This window comes from Drosophila arizonae, chromosome 5 (assembly GCF_054131065.1).
Source record: "Drosophila arizonae isolate 15081-1271.41 chromosome 5, UAZ_ARI_1.0, whole genome shotgun sequence".
Classification (NCBI taxonomy): domain Eukaryota; kingdom Metazoa; phylum Arthropoda; class Insecta; order Diptera; family Drosophilidae; genus Drosophila; species Drosophila arizonae.
The window spans coordinates 6,213,537-6,241,035 of record NC_142925.1 but is presented as its reverse complement, the minus strand read 5'-3'; the positions used below and the strand labels follow the sequence as shown (position 1 = coordinate 6,241,035).

Genomic DNA, 27,499 nt, shown 5'->3' with positions numbered 1-27,499 from the left:
CCGCCTCCCGAAAATTTAATTACAACAACAAAATGGGTCCCGGGGCAAAAATGTTTTGTCTGAGCGACGACAAAACGTTGGAAAATTGAAATTAGCAATTTACTTGGCACATTAAATGCGAGGCCATAATTGAATTATTGGTTGTGAGTGGGGGAGAGCACACAGCAGCACACGTATGTAATGTCTGTGTGTGTGTGTGTGTGTGTGGGAGAACAAAAGGTCTTAATGGAATTGTGTGCTCCATTTGGCAATGTGGGGGACAGCGGAAGGTAGATATGAACGAAGTGGCCCGAAGGTGTCTGCAGTTGTTGGCCAAATGGTTGAACTGCAGCAAGCGCTGGCAATTGCATAATCCAATTTAACTGAGACTGCTCTGTCAGCTAGAGTGAGATGGACGAGCAGAGAGAGAGAGAGAGAAAGAGAGGGAGAATGATAGCTATAGCTGGCAAGGGAATCTGCGTTTATACACAATTTGCAAGCCACAACAGACATTTGGACAATGACTATGTGTGCGTGGGTGGGCATGGGCATGGGCGTGGCTGCGGCTAAAGGATTTACGAGCAATTCACAGCAGCCGGGCCCAGCTGCAGCCAACAATGAAAATTGCAAAATGCAAATGTTGCTGCTGCTTTTGCTGCTGTTGCTATTGCTACTGCTGCTGCTGCTGCTGGCAGTAAACCTGCTTATGTATGCATATCCATCGGATCAAGTCAAATAAACGTAATAATAAAATTGTAGCCACAAGGACTGGAAGCAAAGTTTTGATGTGCCAAAGGACTCCCAGAGCCAGCATCAAATGCAAAATGTTCTAGATGCGCATGAATATAAAAGCGATGTGAGTGGGTGGTTGTGTGTGTGGATGGGTGTGTGGATGGGTGTGTGTTCATGATTTTCCATTACTTTGTTTGCATTTCAGCTGCAACAGCAAATGCTACGTTTTTCGGCAATTTCCATTTGAAATATTGCTTGGGTAATTGCAGCTAAACAATTCACAAACGAAACAAGCACAAGCACAAGCAAATACAAACACAAACATACATACAGTACATACATATATATACATGTACATGTGCATCTCAGCTAAATTACAGTTAAATTTAAATTTCCGCAACTATATATAGCCCCCATGCATTTTCTTCTACAGTTAAGCCATAAAAAAGGGGCTAAAAAACTTGCTAAATTTATTTTTGCCGCAATAAAAATGTTATTTACTTAACAATTATTATAAAACTTGTTTAGATAACAAGCTCAAAATACATTTTTATACAGCTATAAATGTTTGCAGCTAGATAGCTTTATAAATTCCGTTTATAAAATGCTTTTTTATACCCTGAACCCATTGAAAATGTTTTTAGACTTGCTCAGTGAGTGAAAAGAGAGCGCTTTGCCGGCTGTTTCCACGTAAATAATTTTCTTGCTATTGTATTTTGTTGCTTTGGGATTTGAAATTTATGCTCATTTGAGCGTTATCTTCTAAGGTTTTTGGGAATAACGTCTTATAAAGGTGTTTTAATTGTGATATCAGAAAAGTTTTCATTAAGCTTGAGGAAGACTTGTAATAAGGATTAGATATAAATATACTTGTTGGGTATGTTTGTGAATAGGGTTTACAGATTTTTGCGATATACCTACTATATTAAAATTATAAATTTTAATTTTTATTATTTTGCAATATTGTTGAGTCTGAGCTAGAGAATAACCAAGTTCAAATGTCAAATATGATATTTAGGTCACTCTAGACTTGCTCTTAAGAGATTTACCTAGAAGATTTAACTACTTTTCGAGTATTATGCAGTCTTTGCCATCTATTTGCAACATTCTGAGTTGAATTTGTTTTTAAATTTGCAACTCAAATTTAATAATCCAATTTGCAGCTAGATTTTTAGCTGTGAGCTGGAAATTTAGCAAGTTCTAGCCTGCTGTGAAATACCCTTTAAAAAAAACAAAAGTCTGGGTTATATAAAGGCTATGCAGACAAAATAACGAAAAATTAGGTGGATTTTAAGAACCTATTTAAAACATAAATATAAAGTATATGTAGCTATTATAAGGGTATAAACATAGAATTTCAATTGCTGTATAATACCCTTTCAAGATTACTCGTATAGGGCATATACTTAGCTACCTTTTATTAGCTCAACTCACATGCATTATGCAAAAAAGAAAATAAAAAAAAAAAAAACGGTTCATTGTTAACAGCAATTTAAACAGTTTGAACAAGCTGCCAAGCACACGTCAAAGCCTAATGCACAGCTGTCCACCTACACCAGTTTTACACACCTGTGCAGCGGCAACCCTTCACCTGCTGCTGTTTGCTGCTGCTGCTGTTGTTGTTGTTGTTGCTGGTTAAAGCGCGCTGTGTCTCGTTATTGTCATTAACATTGAATGGCTTGTATGCCATGCATGAACACAATGCTGTGTATAATTATCGCTAACCCACCCTGCGAGCCACGCCCACTGCGCCTCCATGCGCCAGCTCGTCATGCAACGGTGAATGTGTGGCGAATAAAGCGTGAGAGGGGCGCTCAAGCAGTTCGCGTGACTCGCACACATTTGTTTTGTTTGCGGAAAGTAATTGCAAAAGTTGTTTCAATTTTCCAAGAGTTTTTCTTGCTTTTTTCCCCCCCTTGTGCAGCTGTGGGGCAAATCGTTTTCTATGCGTGCAGATTTGCATGAGGGAAAGAAGAAGAAGAAGTAGAAGTGGAAGCAGAAGCAAAAGTTGAAGCCAAGGCAATGCCAGCAGCACATAATTGGCAGCAGCTTAATGCTGAAACTTTTTGGCCACAGTCAGAGCCACAGTGGCTAAACCGAATGCAAGCAAACGCCAGCCACCCACCCACTCAGTGAGTGAGCCAAGCAACCACCCACCCAGCTACCCACACAGCAAAGTCAGCTGCCAGATGTGTTAGGAGAGCAAGAGAGAGAGGGAGAGAGAGCATGGGGCAGAGCGTAAAGGGAGAAAACAGCATCAAAAACGCATTTTGCCTTTAGGCCAAAAGTTTTTGCCAAGTTGCTAACAAAAACATGAAAAGTAACAAAGTGAGGTGGAGGAATGGGAATGAGAATAGTGTGAGACGGGGGAAGAGAGAGCGAGAGGATGAAAGGATGAGAAAGGGAGCTAGAGGGAGGCAGAGAATAAAGTAGAGGCAAAGGACGAAGTAGAGGCTAAGGTAGAGGCAAAGGCAAAGGATGAGGTATAAGTAGAGGCAGACAACGAGGTAGGGGCAGAGGCAGAGGGCACAATTGAAGATTGAAGGCGAAACAGAGGAGGCGGGGTTAGGTGTAGATTGGAGGCGTGAGCCAAAAGAGGAGCAGAGCGAAAAAAAAGCAGAAGAAAAGAGAAAAACTCGCCGGCGTTTTTGTGCCAGTTTCTTTAGCTGCTTTTGTTGAAATTACAAAATATATATACAAATATTTTTTCTTTTTTTTGCAACTTTTTCTCTTGAATTGCGATGAGAGAGTGTGTGTGTGTGTGTGTGTGTGTGTTTGCTGCGTTTTTATGCAGCACATCCGGCGCAAAAAGCGCATGAAATGCGAAAAAAAAATATGGCACAACTGTTAAATATTTTTTGCTGCTGCTATTATTTTTTTGCTTGGGCGCAGAGACCAACTGCAGCAGCAGCAGCAGCGGCTGAAGAAGAGGGAGAGCAGAGAGGTACAGGCCGAGGTAGAGGCAGAAGCAGCAGCAGCAGCAACAGCATGCGCTGCAACTCAGACAGTTCGTCAGGCCGTCTGTTGAATAGTTGGGCCAACTGTGCATGTTTTTTGGCCTGCATGTTGCTTAGGGTGCCTCAGGCTACGTTAGCTCTAAAAAAAAAAAATAGGCGGTGCTCAAACATAACAAGTGCAAAAATATTAGCTATAAAATTATTTAATGTGAGCAGAGATTTTATGGCAACTATGAACTATAACTCAGCTTAACTTTATGTTAAGTGAGCTTCAGTTTTATGTTATGCTATAGTTAACAGCGTAGTTTTATGTGGAACTGCATAAATGTTTTATATATTCTGTTAAAGATATGAAAATTATATATATTAGCATATTACTGTTAGAAAACTCTGTTATTTCTATCTAATGCTAACAGTTTCTAGTAACATTCATATTAACAGTGAGGTGCATGTTTTAGCAATTCCTATATCTATATATTACGCCACATTTAATAGCAGCCATAATTAATATATCCCTGTCAACAGCTGTCTAACTGAGTGTTAATGCTATGTTATGCTCACTCGTATAACTGTTCGACTATTATATATATATGCCCATAATATGTGTAGAAATGTTAACGACCTTCAATCTTAACAGTCAGTTCGCGAAAAATCACTTTTAATTATACGCCATAAATAAATGTCAATGTTTATTGACTTTTTCTCACTCTCCACTTCACACAAACACACACACACACTAGTACTCCCAATCAATAGCGCTGTTTGCCAACACTGCTGCACATTTATTCATTATTCACACTGCCTCGATTGAGTCACCCCAATACAACGTTGCCCCAAAGGCTTTTTAGCTTATTTTCGTCAGTTTGTTTGGCATTTTATGTTTCTGCCTGCCCAAAATGAAAGCAATGCAGTCAAAATAATCAGTGTGAGGCAGTCTGAGCGACTGCTAAATACGCGCTCAGCGCTCGAAAAAATGAAGCATGAAGTAAATTACCAATAAATTCTATATAAAATTGAGAGATTTTAGCTGTAAAAATGTGAAATATGGAGTGTTTTCTATTTTTGCATGGATCAAAATGGATATATGTATACATAAGGCCTACATTGCCATTGCCTACACTCGTATATTCCAAAAATTCCATTCTCTATTTAAGCATCCCCAACAAATGCTTTTACCAGCTAATATACCCACCTCATCCCTAGCCCGAGCGAGCATAATTACAAACAGCACAAAATGCTAAATGTTTTGATGTCAGCTCTTAAGTGTGGGCGTGGGCGTGGGAGTGGAAGTGGCCTGCCCTGGGCAGCGCCATTCGGGCTTTTGGAAAATGTTGATGCACTCAAATTATGCAGTTGCTAAGTGAATTGAATGCCACATTTATTCGCCATCATTTGCATTTTCTCGCTTGTGTCATGGCATTGGCATTCCAATAAAATGCAAATAATTCATTTATAAATCAAATTTATACATTTATATATGTACAGCATCCATACTATAGCATATATACATATATCATTTGCCAATTGCAATTTATTAACTATTGTTTCTCTCTCTCTTTTTCAATTGCAGGTTCGTATTTAATTGGATCAAAACTGTGCATTCTCTGTGAACTACCCACGTTTCCCAGTAAATATGATTAATTTTGAAATGAATTATGCATCGCGGCACAAATTTAATGACATGAAATTTGCGTGCAATCAAAAGCTGCACACATTTATATTGGCAATACATAAATATCTCTAGAGAGAGCGAGTGGCAAATGCAACATTTTGCTGGCTGTTGATTTTGTGGCTTTATGGCTAATGAGGTAGAGCCAGCTCATAGCAAGCAGATTAAACAATGCTGCATAGAAAAGCCAAATATAATTGATTGCAGCATAATTCAATTGATTGAAATTGTTAATAGAATTGTTAGTGTGTGATTAGCCAGACAGAGAGTACAGGGGAATTAGAAGTTCAAAGAGCTTAAATTGAATTTGCATAGGAATCAGGCAGTTGATATCAAAACTAGTTGAGTCGGAGTTGTGTAGGCAATCAAGAGACTTATTAAATATAAGCCGAAGCCGAGCAGTCAGCCTCTGCTCTATGTTCAAGAATTAGCATATATGTTTTTAATTAAATATGTATGTGTTATGTATCCATCAAGAAAATCCAGAAATGTGAGTTCTAAGAGGACAGAGGCTGATCTTGCTGTATTATGATATATTTATTCTTAGGTTCATTTTAATTGACAGGGCATAGTAGATATATATATATATATATATATATATATATATAGAGAGAGAGAGAGAAAAATATAGCCAACTCTGTCTCTATCTCTCATTTTCCCTCTCTCTCGCTCTATCTATTGGTCTCTTACTCCATTTATCTCTCTCGCTATATCTATCTCTCTCTCTGCTCTCTCTCTCTCTCTCATTTTCTCTCTCTCTTTCGCTATATCTATCTCTCTCACTTTAACTATTTCTCTCTCTGCTCTCTTTCTCTTCCTCTTTCTCTCTTTCTCTCCCTATCTTTCTCTTCCTGTCTCTTCTCTCTCGCTCCCTATCTTTCCCTTCCTCGCCCTATCCATCTCCTTCTCGCGTTGCTATCTGCTTCACTAGATTTCTTTTTTACTACTAATCCCCCGTCAACTCCTCCTTCTTCGCCTCCTCCTTGGTTTCTAATTCACTTCACCCTTAGGAAACTGCGGAAACTGTTAAATTGGCTGCATTTCACAATCCACAGCCAATTACTTTCCCATTCTCAATGCCATTTAAATTAACAAAGTAACAGAAAGCAATAAAAAGCAAAAAACTGAATTGAAGAAGAAGAAAACGAACTTTCACCCAAGCAGCAGCAGCAGCAACAACAACAACAACAGTAATAGCAATAGCAAATGGCAGCAAAGCATTTGGCAAATTGAAATCAAATCGATAACGAATCAAATTGAAATCTCACCACAGGCAACGACTGCTACGACCGCAAACAAATGCCAATAATAAAAAAAAAAAATAATAAAATAAAATAAAACAAGAAGAAAACGTGGTTCAAGATCTATTTTGTTTTTTTTTTTTTTTTTTTTGTTGGCTCTTTTGGATAGCAATGCAAGCGAGTTGCGTCGAAACGTACAACTGGCGCTGCTCCAGAAATTTTTGCCGCCCCCTCAAGCCGTCTTCAAAGCAATCCGAAAGTGCGCCAAAGTATCTAAGCGATACATAATAACCAAGCAAGTCAAGTCGAGCCACACGAGCAACTACTGTGCTCAGATAAAATATGATTGAATGCATTTGGCTATGGCTATGGCTCCAGCTCCGACTCCTGCCTCTAACTCCAACTGGCTGGGGCTGTTGCTGCTGCTGCTGCTGTTGTCTGATTAACATAAATCGTGCTGCTGCTGCTGCTGCTGCCAAGACTATATCTTATTTCGATTTTTGCACGGCATTTGTTGTTGTTTTTATGCAAAAAGCAACAGCGCAGAAAAAAAATTGAATTGAAATGAACAAAACAGCGCGCAGTAAAGTAAAGGAAGAAAAAAAAAACTGAAAGGCAGGCAGCAGAAGAAAAAAAATAACTAAAATAAAATGCAAACGAAGCAACAGCAGCAGCAGGCAGCAGCAGTTGCTGAGGGGGACAGCAGGCAGCAGCTTAGCAGTGGGAGAGGGAGAGAGAGAGGACGAGAGGCAGGAGGTGGCAGCAGGGTGTTGGGCACCGAGTCTGTGGCAGAGCCAGGAGCAACACATCAGCACCGCCTGCTGACTTTTATGTGCAATCGCCTTAACTTTGGCTCTGATGTTGCTGCTGTTGCTGCTGCTGCTGCTTCTGCTGCTGTTGCTGATGAGCATGAGAATGATGTTGCTATCTGGACGAGTGTCTGCGGCTCAGTTGCCTGCACCTCAGCCTTTTTGGCTGACCATCAGCAGCTTCCATTGTTGTTGGCTCACTTAAAATTCCAAACAGCAAATTGCAACTGCCAACAATTTCGAGGCTATCAGTGGCACAGCATCAGACGTCGGCGCTGCTGGTGGCTGTTGGTGGTTGCCCGACTGGCTGCCCGACTGGCTGCCTCACTGCCTTCTTGCTGTTGCTGCTGTCAGTAATTTTATGCAAGATGCTATCGGCCAAGCACACCTCAACACGCCTCAGCATAAACCCCCAGCTATAGAAAGAGAGAGATAGAGAGAGAGAGAGAGAAAGAGAGAGAGAGAGAGAGAGAGAGAGAGAGTGACTGAGAGAGAAATGCTTGTAAGCCATTTCACTTGGTATGACAAACAGTCTCAGCAGCAACAGCAACAGCAACAACACAGCAGCAACATAGCAGCAGCAGCAGCCGTCGTCGTCGTCGTCTTTTGAATGGAATGAAATGGAATTCAATGCCCAAGTGCATAGAGACTGAGCTGAATTACAGATGTCTTTGGCGCTTCTGGGTATACATAGAGTTGACTCCATATATATGTATATATCTATATCTATGTGTGTGTGTGTGTGTGTGTGTGTGTGTGTGTGTGTGTGTGTGTGTGTATCGTGCTTCTACTACGTGACTACAGAGCCTTTGCGTATTGTATTAAATTGAATTGAAGCTTTATTTTAATATGAACGTGGCAAAAGTCTGCAAAAATTATGAAACACATTTTCTTGACTTTAACTAACACTAGATATGCTTTATATATTCTATTATATATGCATAATAATGATAATAATAATAATAATGATAGAGCTGCTAAAAATTAAACTTATATATAAAATCCTATATAAAATTACTTTCCACTTAAATTTCTTTTTTAAAATATAAACATTTAATATTAATGATATAAAGCACCTCACTTTTCACACTTCATCATCTAAATATAAACTAATTGAAAATCCTTTCAGAACACACACACACATATGCATTACAAAGCTGTTTTAAGCCTTAAGCTAAGCCAATTATAAACACTTCAAACAATATAAAAAGCTTTCAACTTGAACCAAAAACAAAGTCAAATATTTTGATAACTTGAAACAAGATATTTTTATTGCTGTGTGTGTGTGTGTTTTTTTTTTTTCTCCTTCATATTCAGGAATTCGTGTGCTAAAAGGTCTAAAGATAAATCATATTAAATTGCTGGAAAGTTTTAAAAATATTTGCACATTTCAATGGATCGCTCTTTAAATTCCCATCAAACGAGCCGCGCGCGCGGCGCCCAAAACCAAATTTCAAAGAAAAACCCCTCAGAGGTTGTTGTTGTTGTTGTTGTTGCTGCGGCTGTTGCTATTGTTTGCCTGCCAGTAATACTTGTTTAGCCTCTTGTTGTTGTCGTTGTTGTTGCTGTATCAGCTGCTGCTGCTGCTGCTGCTGCATTTATTGCCATTGTATATAACTTTGATGCCTTTCAAGTGCCAATTGTAAACTGAGCTACCCGAGCAACCCGAGTTACCCTCCTCTATCTCAGGCAAACTGAATGCTTATTTAATTTAAGGTGGGAATTTTTAAGTGTGTGTGCGTGTGTTTGCATTTCATGCAAATTGAGTTGATAATAAAATAGTAGTTGCTGCTGCTGCTGCTGCCCTTTTGTGCGGCTATTAGTGCTGCTGTTGCTGCTGCTGTTGCTGTTGCTGCTATTCAAGTGTTAATTATTGTCGGCAGCATCAAAAGGTGTTGCTTGCAAATTTGGTACGCCTTTGTGCTTGTCGCTTATGTATTTATTAAATATTTGCGTGATGCGCTGCTAACAAGCCACTGTGTCAAGTTTAATCAAAATAAGTCAAACAACAACAACAACAACATCAGCAACAGCAGCAGCACCAGCAAATGCCACAATAATAGCCAACAAGTTAACAACTGAGGCGCAAAAATGCTGGCAGCTAGTATAATTCACGATTTCCTGCTATAATTGAAAATATATTTCAACGAGCCAACAAGCCAAAGCCAAAGCCAAAGAACAAGTTGCTGCCGTGCAGCAGCAGCAGAAACAACAACAGCAGCAGCAGCAGCAGCATCAGCAGCACCGAGGCACTGCATTAATTATTCATGAGTTGTCGCGCATTGGCCAGCAGCAGTGACAGGCAGCAGCCACCACAAAAGCAGCAGCAGCAGCAGCAACTACAACAACAGCAACAGCAACAACTCGCCAACTGGCAACATAATTATTCATGCAAGCTTATCGCTAGTAAGGTAGGCAACACCATTTTAACCACAAGCGGATTATAATTATCAGCAGTTGCCATCAGGCGAGCCAAACGACCAGCTACAACAACAACACAAGTTGACAGCAGCAACATGTTGCTGGCAACTGTAAGTGCGGCTACAATTGCAATGCTTCAGTGCTTAGCTTGGCAGTACAGATAATTATGATGATAATGATAATGATGATGATGATGATGATGTTGATTATAATGGCCAAGGCGCAACAACAAAATATAATTACACACGGCAGCAGCAGCAACAACAACAACAACAACAGCAGCAGCAGCAGCAGCGAGACAGACAGCTGTTTTAATTGATGTTGATTGCTATCAGCAACATTTCGCTGCTGTTGCTGTTGGTGCTGCTGCTACTGCTGTGGTTGCTCTGGCTGCTGCTGTTGCTGTTGTTGCGGTTGCTGTTGCTGTTGTCTCGCACGTTGAGCTCCTCAATTAGAATTCTTTTATTCGTTTGCTTTCGATTGGTTTTTCCTTTCAATATGTATTTCTTTCTTTTGTTGTTTGTGGCTTTTAACCCCAAGCATAACATAAAACGTTGCATGTCAAAATCGCGTTAAACTTTTTTTCTTTTTTGTTGTTGCCTTTCAAATTATGCATTACACGAACCGAAAAAATAATAAAGAAAATGTTGCTTAAATAATAACTAAATCGAAAGCGTTGTCAAGTTGTTTGTTTGGCGTGTTGTTGGCTCAACGCGGCGCCAACAGGCGCACGGCCAAAACTTGACACGCCCAGCGCATTAGGCTGCCGATTGTTGCATGCCACGCTGCAATGCCGCAACGAAATTGAACGAAAGGAAACGAGCGAGAAAAGAAATGCAAGAAATGTGTGCGGAATTGACAACAAGTTTTTGTGGTTGTTTAACATGCACTTAAATGGTTGAAAGCAACAAATTTGTGATCTTTTGTAGTGTGCCCAAGGCGTGTGATTAAGTTTGCATTGTTGTCGTATTTTCAGTACATTAAATTTGGATTTGCTAAAATGTAAATAATATATACTTTGAAATACTTTTTGTTTGTCCCCAAAACTCAGTTATTCATGCTTTGCTGCTTCCAATTATGGCTGCCTTTTGCATTCATATTAAATGATAGTCGGCTCTCTGATTCCATTCTATTTATGGGAATCTCTTGCCTGGAGCAAACACTAATGGCTGCCCTTCCAGGCGATTGCATTGATGGCTGCTGTTGCTACTGGAAATTCGCCGAATGTAAAGGAAGCAATTTGAGAGCGAAAAACTTTTGCGTCAAATTCACACTTGTTGGCAATTCGCCTAAACAGCGTAATGCAGCCATAAATCTGTGTAACGGCACCTTTCATGGCTACTTTGCGCAAAATGTGTTCTATATTAGTATTATTATTATTATTTTTCTCATTATTTATGAGCAGCAGCAGCAGCAGTTAATTGAAATGGAAATGACTTATTGTTGTTGTTGCTGTTGCTGTAGCCTTAATTGACCATAGACGTAGCCACATGCTCGTATTGTTAGCGCTTTTTATAGCAAATTGCATTTGCACGTTTTAAATAATTTGTACAGTGCATAATTGAATATTTGTAGCACGTGCACACAATAAAAGGTCGGATTGCAAGCAAAGCGTATATTGTTAGTTAAGCTGTCAGCGCACGAATGGCAATTAATTCAAAAAGCCAGCCAGAAATGACAGCAAATAAATGCCATAATTTTCATTTTATTCAAATGACAAACGTCGACGCTGACAGTCGAGCCAAGATAAATCATTGGCGGCAGTGCGGCTCGACGGCAGCGCTGGGCTTCTGTGTGCTACAATTTGCACAGTTTAAGCTTTTAAATTTTAATTAACATTTGAATTGTGCGACCCTCGAGGCTAAATATTGCCAAGCAACAACAACAACAGCAACGGCAACAACGGCAAAGCCAAAGCGCAAAGTGAAAACACGCCACGCTCTCTTCCACTCGCCGCACTTGAAACTCCAAACTCGAAAAACTCTCCACTTCACTCCACTCCACTCCACACACCACACGCTGCACTTAGCCCCTGCAAAGCAGAGCGAACGACAGCAGCAGGAGCAGCCATGTTTGTTTATGGCGCTCATGGCGCGCTCAAGCGAGACAGCAATATGTTGCTTATGCGGCTGCTGGCTTTGGGACTCTGCGACTGCGCTGCGCATGCAGAAAATGAAGAAGAAAATACAACAAAAAATTGTAAAAAGCAACAACAACGAGCAGTGGATTAGTTGCTGTTGCTGTTGCTGGTGCTGCTATTGCCTTTTGCTTTTAGCTTTTGGCTTTGCCTCGCCTCTTAAATGTTTAAACGATTAAGTCGAATTTTAATTTAGCCGCAAAACATAACACGATTTTCTACCCAGACAAATATACACACTCACACACACATATACAGCGGCATACACAGGCGTATGCCTAGGCACAGTTGCAAACAGCAGTTTGTTGCCGGCGGGCGCGGACTAAACTAACAGAAATGTAAAGCAGGCAATAAAGTGGCAACACGCTGACTTTTGCCATAACTAACCGAAACAGTTGGGGGCGTGCGTTGGGTGCCGTCACTCTCACAACTTCTCTCTCCCCCCGTCTGTCCGTCCATCCTTCCATTTGTCCGCCTCCCGTCTCTGTCCAGCGCGTTGGATGAATGAATAAACGAGCTGTGAGCCTTAAGCCGAGGCCAACTGGGCTTGCGACGTGGTCTTTTGGCCTGGCTGGGGCTCATTAATGTTTAAAGTGTTTTATGATATGCATAATTGCTTGTACAGATAATAAAGTTTTGCCGCTCGAGTGAGCCAACAGCGCCTCCTGCTACACTTACTTCGCCTGCGCCTCCTACTCTTTCTCCTCGTTGTCTCACTCTCCTCATCCGCCTCATTCCAGACATCCATTCACTTAATTAAAATGCAAATGGAAATTCTTCAAATAGCTCGCATTCTCGACCAGCTGTGCGAGTGAGAGCGCAAGTACATGGTCAGTGGGCAGAGTAGGCGGACATGATGATGACATGTTGTTGTCTTGCTGCTCCCCCAATCTCAATCGCACACGCAAACACACACAGGCACACACACATACATACAATTGCAGGCGGCGCATGCGGAAATTTTGACTCACTGTTATTGTTCTTCCTCTTCTGCTTGCCCATTGTCTTTTGTTGCTGTTTGGAATCGGCTACCGAGTTTACGACGCGTGAACGGCAACTCATCCGCACAAAAGAGGCGACAAAATACACAAAGGGAGAAGGAGAAAGGGGAAGAGCAGCAGCATTAAGCCTTAACTGGAGGGGAACACACACATACACACATACTTACGCACTCTCACCCATACGTTCGCTTAGGTTGATCTTGCGCTCTCTTCCCTTCGCTCTTGCCTCTCTTCTATGTTCTACCTTTTATTATTGTCTTGTATTGTGTGTACTGAGGCACATTTCCAGTGAATTTTTCGATGATATCTTTGAATGTTAACATTCACAAAAGCGTAAAGATTGCTGCCCTTGTCCCTGTCTCTCTCGGCCTCTTCTCCTATCACAGCCTGCTGCTGTCTCTCTGTTGGTTTCATTTTCCCCCTCGTCGAATATCGGGCCTTTTTTATAGGCACTTTTAGTGTCGGGCTCGAGTTTGTGTTGCTGTTGCTGTTGTTGTTGTTGTTGTTGTTGTTGTTGTTGTTGTACGGGTCTTTGGACCCTTTTTTTCGGCATCCATGTGTCGTCGTGTCTGCCTGCGCCTCTATAAATATGTGTGTATCGTGTGTGGTGTGTGTGTGTGTGTGTGTGTGTGTGTGTGTGTGTATGTGTATGTTAAGTGAAATTCTTTTGTGTCGACAAGCGAAAATAAAATTCACACAGTGCGAAACGTGTCCGATATAAAGAAACAAAAAGAAGAGCAGCAGCAAAAAAAAAAACTCATTTCTACACAATGGATCTGACTGGAATTGAGCTGGAACCTCCGCATGTTTTGTGATAATGTCGCACTGCTCGCACTCACACACCTAGGCAACTCTCTCGCTCTATACCTGAGCCAATCTGTGCTGTGAGCGGTCATTGAAAAAAAAAGGTGCAAAGACAGCAACGGCGTCGGCGGCGACAACAACAGCAACGAGCATTAAGTGAGTGAGTGAGAACAGCAACAACAACAACAACAACAACAACAACAACAACAACAACTGTCTACAGAATACACCCAATGACAAGCTGCTCGGCAATTTGACATAATTTATACGTCAAATTACTGCAAATTGATGCTAAATGGCTTCAAATTGAATTGACGGGCGAATAACAGAGCAAAGCAGAGGGAGTGGAAACGAAATACAAAAAAAAAATTGAAACAAAATAAGAGAAAAGTATCTATATGTATACAAAATAAAGCAACAACAACCACGAGAAAATCGCCAATGTAGCGCCCGCTGACGAGGCGACAACAGCAACAACAACAACAACAGCAGCAGCTGCCGCTGCTCGTCGGCGTTTTGTGCACTCAAACGAAAACATTTTCTGTTTTCAGTGGGGCGTCATTGTGGTTGCTGTTGTTGCTGTTGCTGTTGCTGGAAAGGGGGCAGCTAACGTGGGGGCGAGCGGACGTGCTGCACTCGAGTGTTGCACACCTTTCGCCTGACTTGACGGAACTTGACTCAACTGAACTCTACTCTGAGCTGGTTAACTGCCTGCCCCAGTCGACTCTGCCTGGTTGCAGATTCCGTTGCAACAACAACGTCGAATATACATACATACATACATACACATAGGCAACAGCCGAACAGCACAGCAAACTTATCTTGACAGCCAACGGAGCGCTGCACCTCAGCACTTTGTAATGATGATTGCGCCCAACGGCAACAACAATAACAACAGCAACAACAACAACAATGGCTATTGCAACAATTGCCGCACATGAACTTCAATTGCCAAACTCAGGGAAACAAAGCGAACCTCAGTTCATTTATTTCTATCTCAAAAGATCGAAATACCTGAAATTTCAAACAAAACGTTAATCAAGATGTGAAACGAGTTTTAGATGTAGTTCCTTGAAGACTCGGAACTAATATATAAATTGATGAATGTGCCATCAAATTCTTGATTTGTAATGTAACTCTGAGATTTTGGTTTGCTTATATTCTTAATCTGTATAATTCATAAAATTCTTATTTAGCTTAACTTTATATTATATATTGAGAGAGTACTAACTATTGATTGAATCAATATCTGGTGTCATAAATCTCTGCTTTAACAGAATTGAATTGCATTTTCTTTAAGCATTTCCTTTAACATCCATTTAAATCTTCCGATACCTTTTTAATGCATAAGCTAAAAGTTTGTTTAATCTGTTAATACTTGATGCTAAATCTTTCTGTTTTCTCTACTATCTTTGCAGGTATGTCTCTTTTAATGACAGCGATAGTTGTGCAGGAAGTTGGAAAATAGAAAGACAGACAGAGAGAGAGGGAGTGAGAAAGAAATAGACATCTCAATTGTGGTGCTTGGCAAAGGCCAGCCAACTCGTCGCCGCCTTTCACACCTTTTTCTTGTGCACTCACACCCACGCGCACACCCACTGGCTGATTCAGCTGCAGCTGACAAAGAGGTAAAAGGAAAATCAATTTTCAGCACAATGAAAACAGAAAAGAAAATAGAGAGAGAGAGAGAGAGAGGGAGCGAGTAGGAAAGCAATGAAATGTGCCGTGGCCATAAAATGCAACTGTCAACGAAAAAAAAAAGCACAAACTTTGCTCGTTGTTGTTTAACAATTTGTTGTTGTTGTTGTTGTTGACGTTGCAACGCGCTGGCAAAATATTGAATTCAATTTAAAGCGCCAGCGGCGTTCATAAATCTTCAACAGCATGTGGCAGAGTAGAAAGGCCCAGCACAAGCAAAGTGAAAGAGCCAAGCGATACAGTGAGAAAGAAAGGGGAAGAGGGATAGGAAGAGAGGGAGAGAGAGAGATGGCAAGAGTTGAAGATTATGGCCCTGGCTTTTATTTTGCAGGCTTGGCTCATTGGCTTGATTATGGTCAAGGGGCGGAGCGCGCGGCAAGTGGCCGCAAATTGTGGCCCTTGCCACAGACGCGGCGGCAACAATGCAGCCAAAGGAAAAAGTTGCAACACTTGAAGTGTTTTTCGTTTTTTTTTTTGCGAATGAAAATTAATTTCAATTAAGCGTAAGCTTAAGTGGGCAACAGGTATTAAACGCATTTAAAGCACTTTAATCGCCTGGGAATTGTAAGCTGATGAAATTTTAGAGCTGCGACTAGACGGAAGGCAGTTTGATTATATTTGACTGATAAACTAGCGCCGTCTCTTTTTGCCTCACCCCCTCTAGCTCTCCCTCTCTGTGAAAGCTTTCAGCCAAATTAATTGCCAATGGCAATTTGGCCAGACAGCGAGAGCTAAAAAGAAGTTGACTTCATGCAAAGCCCATCATAAATTAACGTTGCAAAAAGAAGTAAAAAAAAAAAACTTGTCGCACTTTGATTACTTGCCACCAAAAGTGCTATGTGTGCGTGTGTGTGTGTGTGTGTCATGCAAATCTTGACTAGTAGCTGCAACCAAATGAACGTGGGGCCGGGCCAGGGCATGCAGACGTTGTGGCAACTCCTCCGTTCCGCTGCCTGCAAACTCGCAAATTGTTCAACTTCATCAGACAGAAGGCAGGAGAAGCCAAGCAAAAACTGTATACCTACATATATGTATGAGAATCTGTGTGTGTGTGTGTGTGTGTGTGTGTGGCTTGCCTGGCAGTTACTTTACTTCTCTGGCTCATTCTTCTCTATCTTTTGTTGCCCTTTTGCGCTGCAACATAAAAACCAAAAGTATGCTGCAGCCAAAAGGCCCCGAGGACACACAGCAAAAAAAAAAAAGAAAAAAAAAAAAACAGATAGAGTATAAAGCACTTGAATAACAGCAGCAGCAGGAGCAGCAGCAGCAGCATCCGAGGAGACTCTAGTGAATGGAACAGGCGAAGAAAAAAGTGCTCTAGCGGCTGTTTCCATTGAAGGCAGCGAGAGATACATCGCTCCGGTCCGGTGTTTAAGATCTCGGATGAAAAATGTTCAAATCACAAAACTTTGAACTGCGAAATGTTAACTTGGCTCCACAATGTTAGGCAATTAACATTTCTTTTGGTCGACAGCTAAATTGTTGTGTGAAATGTTAACGATGAGCTGTTAAGGTGGAGCTGTTAATGGCTAACAAGTGATATGGAAGGGGCAGCTCTTGAGTTGCGTATGTAGCAGATGTAGGCTGTATGTTAATATAATAGGTTAGTTGATGTGATATATGAGATGAATATACAATAATATTTGATATAGATATAAAAAGACTTACAAGGGATATATTTACATCTAAAAAAATATAATAAATTTACTATAAAATATAATATATTTAATATTTATAAAAAAAATCAATGACTCAACATAGTTTATAAATACAGCTAAATTTTATGTAAATCAGTTAACAGTTTTAGTGTGATTCAATTGTCAATTGTGTTTGTCTTTGCTTTTCTTGACTTGTTTACTTGACGTTAATAATGTCATGTAACAATTATTTAACAGTGACTTTTTATATCTTAACAGTTGCCTAACATGGTATATAAATTTTCAATATAGACATGTATATAGCTATATCTGCCACATACATATATTTTATTTAAGTCACTTAACAGCCTCATAACATAACAAACGAGCGTATAAGTTGAATAGACAGCTGCGCTTACTTTTTTAACAGCTGTTTAACATAATACGCTTATGTTTTTCATAAGAGAGATTATACATCTTGCATAAAGTCTTTATCTTTAAATATCAAATTTCTGCTATTAATAGATTTTTGTTTTATGCCAAAAAGTTGCTTAACCTCGTCATATATTCTTGATTCATAGTGTTAATTAAGTATGAATATTAACATTAAAATAAGTTGATTGATTAATATGAATATTGAGACTGTTTGATTGATTGAGATGATTAAGGTTATTAACAGAATGGCAAAATTATAAAATGGGGAAAAAATTAAACGAATCGATAATCACACAATTTGGAATTTTAGCCATCAATTAATGATTTACGTGTTTTGGCAAGTCAACGCGGATTTATGTCGTTTGAAGTCACATTTGGGGCGTTGAGCCGAAAAAGTCGTGGAAATTTGTGTTAATTGCTGTCAAGTGACAATTAAACGTGCTCTCGACGTCTCTGAATGCAGGTAAAAATGACTTGATTGCAATGATTATGCCTGCTGCTGCTGCAGCAGTGGCTGCAGTGGCTGTGCCTGGGTCCGCACTTGATTAATTGACGCCTTGGAATGGCGGAGAGTGCAACGGCATGAGGCATGCAGCATTCAGCATGCAGCGTGCGGCATGCTGCACAAACGTCTGACGCTTGATTGACTTGAACGTGGCGCGGCTTTGGCCTCTGTTGTGGCCCATTCGTCGTCGTCGTCGTCGTTGTCGTCGTTGTCGAACCTTTTGCTAGCTCTAGCTAGGAAAAGTTAACAAGTTTTTTCCTTTCTTATATTATTTTTTTTTTTCTTCTTTTGCCGTTCCACTTGACGGCAAACGAACAGCGAATGAAGACGCAAACGCAAACGCGCAAAAGGCAATCGCAATCGCGCCATAGACTAGAGTCTGGAGACCAGTAAGATTGAAGACCCAAGACCCAAAGAGCATGACTCTTGGGCCCAGCTAAATTCAACTGCATACTGTTTTTCATTATACTCGCTAGCTGCCGTGGCAAGCGGGTATATTAGCTGCAAGTGAAATGTTTGAAAATAAAATTTCAATGCTGATTAACTGTCTAGTCTATGCTAGGGTATATCATTGCCTTATTAAGGGCTTTCACTCGTTAACTTTGATAATAGACTTGCCATATCTCATATGAGGAATATGTATGCTTATATGGCATTTTCTACGTCCAATCTTTAGTTGTGGGCGTGGCAAAAGGGCTACAAAGAAAATACGGAACATTGGTCTCTGGTCAAATCGATAAAAACTATATCATTCACAGTTTAATAATAATAAGATAATAATAAATTGACAATTGAATCACAATAGACATGCTCTATAGTTAGACAAAACATTCTATATATACGCCTATTGGGGGTGTGATAAAGCTCTCTATGTAGAGAGCTGGCATAGCAAAAGTTTTGCATATGAATCAATCTTGATTAACACCAAAAATTAAATATCAACTCTAAAGTGAATGATTTTCTATGGATAAGCAAGTATTAAGCAGTCGATAATGCTCGTTCATAGTTGATTTTCTTATATATATTTTCTAAGGTGCTGGCTGTTGATGGCAAGCAATGGCAAGCCGAGGAAAGGCAAGGCAAGGCAAGGCCTTTATCTAGTTGAGTCCATCTAGGCGTAGCTGTCCATACGTCTGTCTCTCTGTCCGTCTGTCTGTCCCAACTGTCCGACATGGACAACGGCGTTGACGACGAAGCGTTTGGCTGCTCATATCAGCCATGTCTATCTGTGGCACTCGCTGGCTGTCTCTGTCTCTGTCTCTGTCTCTACCTCGCTAGCTCTCTCGTATATTTGTCCATTGAAGCATGCAATTGATTGCTGCAACAACAACAACAACAACAACAACAACAGCAACAGCAGCAATAACAACAACTGCAACTAGTCAGTGCCTGGCTTCCATCTCTGGTCTCTGGTCTTTTTTTTTTTGCTTTTAGTATTTTCAGTCAGAGTTTGAGTTTGTGCCCGCTGCGCTTTAATTGCCTTTTCATTGCAACCCGTCGACCGTTTGGACATTGGTTTTTGGCCAAATACCCTGCTCCCTGGTCTCTGGTCCCTGGTCTGTCTCTGGCCGAGTCTTCGACTGCAGCCAGACAGACTGATGGCCCGCCAGGCCAGTTGGACTGTGTAATTTGTGGTTGTTGTTCTCAGTTAATGCATTACATGAATTTTAACAAGCTTTGCAGTCGTACAATCTATACTTCTCTCTCTCCTCTCTGCCCTCTCGCTGTCCCGCTCTCTCCCTCTGTATTTGTGTTCTCTGGTCGATTGTTTATTTTAGCCGGCATCGTTCTTGTCTGATATGCAAAAGCTCTTTGCGTACGAAATTGAATTTATTTGCAAATACGCAACAGTGTTGCAAAGTGTCAGCTGTACGGCTGACTGCCTGACGAGCAGTGTTGTTAAAGAGTATATAAAGTTAAAGGCATTTTTGCTGAAACTTTTTTAGCTGTTTATGTAAAGTTCTATATATATTTAGGGATCATTATATGAGGGCAGTCAGTTATATTATCGAGATATTAAAGAAATTTTAATTTTATTTTGATATCTATTGTCTATTTGTTAAATAGATATTAGTGTTAATATAAAATTAAGACTAAACTAAATCGTATTTATAATAATTTATATAAATAAATCAATTTAAATAATCCTCTACATACAAATATATATATTCGGATTTTCTGGTTTTTTTTTCTCGCCTTGTCATGCTCTCAACAAACTAACTCTATTTAACTGGCATTACTAGTCGGTCTGGCTGAAATTAAAGCTTGCTCAGCCAGCCGTATCAGATGGTATAATTATGTTTTTCTGCAATATCAGCCTAATGTATATTTGCTCTAGCTGCGTTTACATGCTAATAAAAGAGTAATAATAATAGCTCATCGTCTAACAGTTTCGCCTGGCTATTAAATATAGCTGGCTCTGGGTTGGCTAACCAATTATTAGATGGCACATACTAATAATTATCGGCACCTCTACAACACTGGCGCACATGCGAGAGAGAGAGAGAGAGAGAGAGAGAGAGAGAGCAAGAAAGAGAGAGAGAGAGAGAGAGAGAGAGAGAGAGAGAGACTGCCAACACTAATTCGTAGCCGACTCGCATAACAAGTTTTGCATTCATATATTTGACACATGCCAACACGTTTGCATTCAGCGCACCTCGCGTTGCACCTTTAGCTACACCTTTAGCCAACTTGCTTTGCGGTGTTGGCCAAAAACTAATTGGCTGCGTTTTTGGTTAATTAGCGCAGTTTCAACTGCCACCAGGCAACATATCCGTTGCTGTTGCTGCTGTAGTAGTAGTTGTTGTTGTTGTTGTTGTGGTTGCTGCTTTTGCCTTTCCCGCTGCCTATCGAAGCGCTCAAATCTCGCGCACACGCGCTTTTATTGCCACTCGAAATTGGCAGGCGATACAAAAAAAAAAAAAAAACACGGTTTTTGGTTGGCAGCCGTTGCAGCGGCAACTATTTTGTCTGCATTAAAGCGCTGTAATTATTTTATGCCAGATAACAATTTGATATTGTCAGACGCTGTAAAATGTTCGTTCGTTCGTTCATGTTGGTAATTCGGGCTATGCAACAACCAAAGCAACAGCAACTGCCATAGTCACAGCACATGCGTGTGCATGCAAATTGTCGAAATGGAAACGTTACACATTAGGCTGAACCAAAGTTGGATTTCAGTGTTGAGTAAGACAACTATATATGTATAGCTATATAAAGCGGAAAATGTTAAAATAAATCAACAAAATGTACCAAATAGTTAAGCTTGACTTAGTCATTAAATGATAACGATTAGCATGAGTGTTAATTGCGACCAGTGTTGGTTAAGCATTCAAATTAACACACAGATGCAAACAGAATTTTTTGTTGTTAAAAATATGTAAAAATTATATTCTTAAATATAGCTAAAAAGTTCTTACAAGAGAAAAGAACAGCAATTATATATAAAGCCAGTGTTGGCAAAGGTCGGCTGAAAAGGCAATTTTCTTTGAGCAGAATTACAAAGTCTCATTTAACCATTCCATAATTCATATTACCTTGCTATGACTAAATTATATTAAAATAGCTAAAAGCGAAAAGCCAGTGTTGGTAACGAATGCTGGAAAAGATCGTATATACGAAGAAGTTAAACTGAACTAGCAATTTATTATCATCACATAAAAACTGATTATGTGAATACACCAGTGTTGGTAAATGTTATGCAGCAAAAAAACTAACGTTAATCTTAAGCAGAGCTAAACTATTCAACTGCAGTTACTCTGCAAACTGCATTCATAAATGTCTTAAACTGTTAAGTTCGCTGCATTTTCAGCTCATTAAAACTAAACTAATTCAAATGCCAAACGTTGGCTTTACGCTAGTTTTGTTGCTTGTTCGTTTGGTTTTTGGGTCCACTCTAATGGTAGTGCAACGGCATTTTCCATGCACACTCATATGAATAACAGACGCGAAACGCTGTGCCGACTGCCAATGCGCCTGTCAGCAGCCTGACAAGCCCCAGCGGGCAGCAACACAGGCAACAGCAACAGCAACAGCAATAGCAACAGCAACGTGCAACAACAACAACTTGCAACAATATCAACATAGTAGCTGCAACAGCAGCAACTTGGGTCCTCGTCAGCGCTTTAACAATTTGCAATAAATTAGTTAGCAACTGCGCCAAGTTTTCACTGGAAATGCGATTCGAATTGCATTTTGCACGGCGACATTTTTGTCAGACTTTTCTTTCGTTTTACTCTAGCCAGTCAAACATATACGTGTACATATATATAGCTTTACCGTTAACTTGCTTTTCGCTCGCCTGACAGTTAACACTTTTTGCCACAAGTATTTCGAGCATGTCTTGACAATTTCACACTCGATCTAACGTTGAGTTGTTGCTGTTGTTGTTGCCGCGGTTGCTGCTGCTGTTACAACTGGCAACTGGCAACAGCTGGCGCAAACTAATTTCTCTACCTGCCTGCCACATTCGGCCCTTCAACAGTAAAACTCACCTGGAATGCGGCACAGCAGGCGTTTGGTTACGCCCACAAAACATGCAGCTATTGTGCAGAGATCCAGTTAAACCTTTCACAGTTGAACAGAAAATATGCTTAATGAGTCGGGTCTTATATCAAGGCTGGGTTTTTCCTTCCCACTGTTTAATCCATTCGAAAAGTGGACTATTAGATTACATCTACCTGACTAGCCAATCTGATGAGATTTGCTGTTGAAACTTGGATTTATATCCTTTGGTTTTTTACGTAAGACTCAAGATAATTCTATTAAAACTAGAGATAATTCTAGGATAATGCGGATAAAGACTATTCTGCTGATTATTCAGAGATTGAGCTTGGCTATAATTCTATACATCAATCAACATAATCAACCTTTGCTTTTATTCCAATATCTTAATGGATATATGTATACATAGAATAGTTCTCAATAATTCTCCCATCTCACACTTCTCAACCAAGCAGATTTGTATTACTTGTCAACTTTGATATCATTACAAATTCCCAATCGACCTCGCCGGATACCTGAAATATTATCTTATAATATCCTTCGGGTGCAATTTCGGGTAATCCATCGCCATTGGCCACACACTTCTCCAATTTGTATTGTCCCCTGGGCCAAGGGTAGGTATTGTCAGGCTCGGGCAGATTTGAGCAGTTTGCTAAATTCTTGTAGACAATATTTTGATAATAGGTTTCGGTATACTGTTGATATGTCTGTTTGGGCATGGTCCATGGCATTAGGGTATAATCCTTCTCGTTGCCCGAAGCGCTGCGATAACTGAACGCTTCCACCTGATAGACAGATATAATAAAATATATGGCTATAGAAATTTCATATAATTAACGAAATATTCACCATTGTCGTCTCGTCTACGTCGTAGTTCCAATCCAAATTGATTGATATTGTAAAATCACGTCCAATACGATCCAATGATGGTTCAATATTTAATTTCGATGGATCCGAGGTTTTCGCTTCAACAGAGAGTGGTTCGTAGATCCAGTTGCGCTATAACAGGACTACAATGTAATCTAATCTTTTTCCGTTTTTATATATTTTCACTTACTTCACCCAGAGAACATTTGAGCAGGAACCAAAATACGACTAGCCTTGAATTCGCGAACATTTTTAATGTCACGCTTAAAGGTCTACCTAAAACATTTATACCTTATATATGGATTACTAGGTATCATCTGATTCCGTTAATTATTGTACTTTTTTTTGTAGATCTTTACCACTACTCGCAATTTTGGCTGTTAACATGCCCATAACATTCATCTGATAGCGTTCATTGTCGGCAATATTTCGTGTCAGGAACTGTAGATAGTAATCTAGAACTATAACTAATTCGAATGTAAACTAATATTTATTTGAATAATAAACTAACTTTCTGCTCTTTATTTGACAATTCGTTAATTGACTTTAAAATATATTAAGCCAAAACACGCAGAGCAAGGGTATGGCTACTCAATTAAACCTACATAATTCATATACACAAACACAACGTATATAGTTGACAAGTCTATCTAAATGTGCTATCGATAATTATCGATATTTTTAGATGAATATATTATTTTGGAATTATATATGTTGAATAATCAAAGCGATGTACATAGCTAATATCTGCAACAGAATATTTGTTTATTTAATATAATTTTGAAAGAATAGCTTACAGAGGAAAATCCCTGAGGATTTTAATCTACACCTACTCAATTTTTTACTGAATTCTCTTTATTTAGCTATGCTTTAAACTTGTTATGCAAATTTGCAATAGCTAATAGCCCATTGCATTGCTTTTAGACACAATTTTCATGCCATAAACGAAGCTCCAGTCGACTGGGCCCGTTGCGGTGAAGAATATCTTGTAGTATCCTTCGGGCGCTATTTCGGGCATACCATCGCCCGTTATCTGGCATTTCTCAAACTTGTAGGTAATTTTAGGCCATGGAATTTCCTTGCCAGGCTCGGCCAAATTCGAACAGCTGCCCAAATTGGCATAGAGCAAATCCTTATAGTACTCGCCTATGAATTCCGAAAAAGGCTTCTGCGGCACGTTCCATGGCATCAGCTTGTAATCATCTTCGCCGCCCGTTTGACTGTGATAGATTAACACCTCGACCTGTGAGCAAATATACTGAGATAAACGTTCCGCCATGCGTTCTATAACTAACCGTAGTCGTATCATCCAGTTGGTAATGAAAGTCTAACACTGCTGAGAACGTAGGCTTCTCACGACCCTGGCGCACAATTTCCGTCGTATACTCCAATAGAGATTCATCCGAAGTGGAGCTATTCACAAACAGGGTCTCAGCATCCCAATTACGCTGCATGATAAGGAGATTGGGTTCGGTGTTATATTATTATATAATTGGATTATATATTTGCTTAGGTATATGTTACCTTGCCGCTGCAGCTCGTTGAGAGCCATAATATTACAAAGATCCATGAAAGAACTGATGGAATATCCATTTCCCCGTCTGCTGTTCTGCTTCACTTTTCGTTTTGCTGTGAAGCGCATTAAGCTTGAAGCTTTTATAGCAACTGATTAGCTTGATAGTTGTTAACTCGTTGACCGGGTCATAAATTGCATAACCGACAACCAGTTAACATGGCAGTTTATCTGATTCATTTTAATAACGTTAATTAGCATTCATACAGTATGTATCGAATTATATTATAATTTATATTATGTATATATATTATGGATTATTCAAGAGGAAATCGAAAAGGGGATCGTTCAAAAAGAGACAACTTCAATCCTCAATCATACATATTTAATACAATAACTTTATTCTTCACACTGAAGCTGAATTTCCTCTTAACAATTTTCAATAATATCCCATTGCATTGCTCTTAGAGACAATCTTAACGCCGATCACAAAGCTCCAGTCAACCGGACCAGTAACATTAAAAAATATCTTGTAATAGCCTTCGGACAATATTTCGGGCAAGCCATCGCCGGAGAAAACGCAGTCGTCGAACTTGTACGTCATTATTGGCCAGGGAATTTGTTCGCCGGGCTTTGGCAGATTCGAACAGTGACCCAAATTGGTATAAACCACATTGTCGTAAAATTCCCTGATATAGTCGGGAAATGTCTTTTTTTCTATGCCAAAAGGCATCAGCTTGTAATCATCGTCGTGGCCCGTGTAACTTTGATAGACTGTAGCCTCGATCTGAAGGTAAATCGATCATGTTAAATACTGACTTATTGGGTAATACAATTTATACCAACCAAAGTCTCATCATCTACTTGATAGTTAACTTCTAAAACGATCGAGATCGTAGGACTGCCGCGTCCCTTGCGTCCGATTCGCGATTCGATGCTCACTAGTGATTCATCCGATGATCTGCTTGTAATGAACAGCGCCTCATAGTCCCAATTGCGCTGCATGAAGAGAATCCATGGTAATCCTCATATATCTATATATTCACATTGCCATATATTCACCTCTGCCTTGCAGCTCATTGAGAGCAAATATAATGCAAAAATCCAGCGAGGAATGAATTGAATATACATTCTCTTAGCTGTCCCAGTTCAACTTCTATATTGCACCACACATTGTTGGTTTATATAGCAACTTACTGGCTTGATCTAAGATCATATGACATGTATCCTAAAGTATTAGCGAGCTTTGAATATATTCAAAAATATTTCATTTAATCATTTCGGTTTGAATAGCATGATTAACATGACAGTCAATCCGATATGGTTAAATGGAATATTTTTTGCATGCTAACAAGTCTGTTTTATATATTACAAGTACCTACATAATAACTGTTGTTTGTTTTTATCAAAAATCTATAATTAATATGCAGAACAATTTTTATTTAATTAGGGTTTTAGTGAATTCAATTTTGCTAGAAACTTTAAATCAAGTCGCTGGTGAAGTAATGCACAGATCTAAGCTCTGTTAGGATATACCTTTCGAAAGATATAGAAAACTTTAAATAATTAAAAAATCTATAAATATTTATTCAGTTTCAGATATAAACTCAAAAATTAAAACCGATCTTATTTAAGATTATTTAAGATTAACAAACCGACAACAAATATTTAGATTCTTCAATTTTATTCAGCTTCAATAAGGAGTCATATGAAGATATATCTCATATTATTCTTACACGTCTTTGAACCATTCAAAACAATTTGGTGGTCAACTTTACAATGCCAGTGTAAGCAATTTCGACCCCTCCTCGGAGATTGAAGATAATTTTATAGTAGCCTTCGGGTAGATATTCAGGCAAACCTTCGCCAGTTGCCGAACACATATCAAATGTTACGACACCCTTGGGCCATGGATAGGCCTCCTCGGGTGGCGGGACATTCGAGCAGTGTTTCAAACTCTTATATAGAATATCCTTGTAGTAGCTCTTAGTGAAGTCTTCGAGAGGCTGATTAGGTATGGAGAAGGGTAGAATCGAATAGTCGTCCTCGGCACCTGATTTACTACGATAGCAAATCGCCTCAATCTAAGCAAATACTAAATCTATATAGAATATTTTGGAATCATGCAGTGATTAGCACTTGCCATCGTTGTCTCATCCAAATCTTCAGTGACTGTTAAATTGCCTGATATGGCATATTCGTATCGACTCACACGCACGACTTCGGAAATCACATTTATTTTGCTGGCATCCGAAGTTACAAAGTGTACAGAAATGGGTTCATAGTCCCAGTTGCGCTGTTGTTGAGGGATATATAGGAATATGCTCTGAATAGATCAGTTTATCTGATTTTTACGGATATATCACTTACCTTTCCTGCACAGCTATGGCACAGGCAAATCACTACAAAAGTCGCAGCAAGCACGTCTCTCAGTCGAGTTGACATATTCATTTGTGTTTGGCACTATCCAAATCACATTATTTATACATTTTGACTATGTGATGGAATATAGCAATAAATTATTTGTAATTGGAATCGTGAATCAGCATGTCGTTGCCATTGCATGCTAGGCCACCAGTCGTAGATACAGA

General features: G+C 39.7%; 5 protein-coding genes across 5 annotated transcripts in view; 1 reads left to right on the top strand and 4 right to left on the bottom strand.

The window, feature by feature from the left end:
- sbb (scribbler) overlaps positions 1 to 27,499 on the top strand; it is a 109,666-nt gene that overhangs the window by 64,079 nt on the left and 18,088 nt on the right. The window lies entirely within an intron of this gene.
- Positions 22,821 to 23,982, bottom strand: LOC108614868 (uncharacterized). Its single transcript, XM_018009090.2, has 3 exons — positions 23,586 to 23,982; positions 23,378 to 23,527; positions 22,821 to 23,313 (listed from the first exon to the last, which is right to left on the bottom strand). Exons 1-3 carry the CDS (start codon positions 23,643 to 23,645, stop codon positions 22,972 to 22,974), a joined length of 552 nt encoding a protein of 183 aa, XP_017864579.1. The 5' UTR covers positions 23,646 to 23,982; the 3' UTR covers positions 22,821 to 22,971.
- LOC108616756 (uncharacterized) lies at positions 24,131 to 25,081 on the bottom strand. Its single transcript, XM_018012177.2, has 3 exons — positions 24,920 to 25,081; positions 24,691 to 24,843; positions 24,131 to 24,638 (listed from the first exon to the last, which is right to left on the bottom strand). Exons 1-3 carry the CDS (start codon positions 24,986 to 24,988, stop codon positions 24,294 to 24,296), a joined length of 567 nt encoding a protein of 188 aa, XP_017867666.1. The 5' UTR covers positions 24,989 to 25,081; the 3' UTR covers positions 24,131 to 24,293.
- LOC108614867 (uncharacterized) lies at positions 25,289 to 26,142 on the bottom strand. Its single transcript, XM_018009089.2, has 3 exons — positions 25,971 to 26,142; positions 25,755 to 25,907; positions 25,289 to 25,695 (listed from the first exon to the last, which is right to left on the bottom strand). The coding sequence occupies exons 1-3, from the start codon at positions 26,037 to 26,039 to the stop codon at positions 25,348 to 25,350; spliced, it is 570 nt and encodes a 189-aa protein (XP_017864578.2). The 5' UTR covers positions 26,040 to 26,142; the 3' UTR covers positions 25,289 to 25,347.
- On the bottom strand, positions 26,576 to 27,398 carry LOC108616757 (uncharacterized). The gene is made up of 3 exons (XM_018012178.2): positions 27,279 to 27,398; positions 27,052 to 27,204; positions 26,576 to 26,992 (listed from the first exon to the last, which is right to left on the bottom strand). Exons 1-3 carry the CDS (start codon positions 27,357 to 27,359, stop codon positions 26,660 to 26,662), a joined length of 567 nt encoding a protein of 188 aa, XP_017867667.1. The 5' UTR covers positions 27,360 to 27,398; the 3' UTR covers positions 26,576 to 26,659.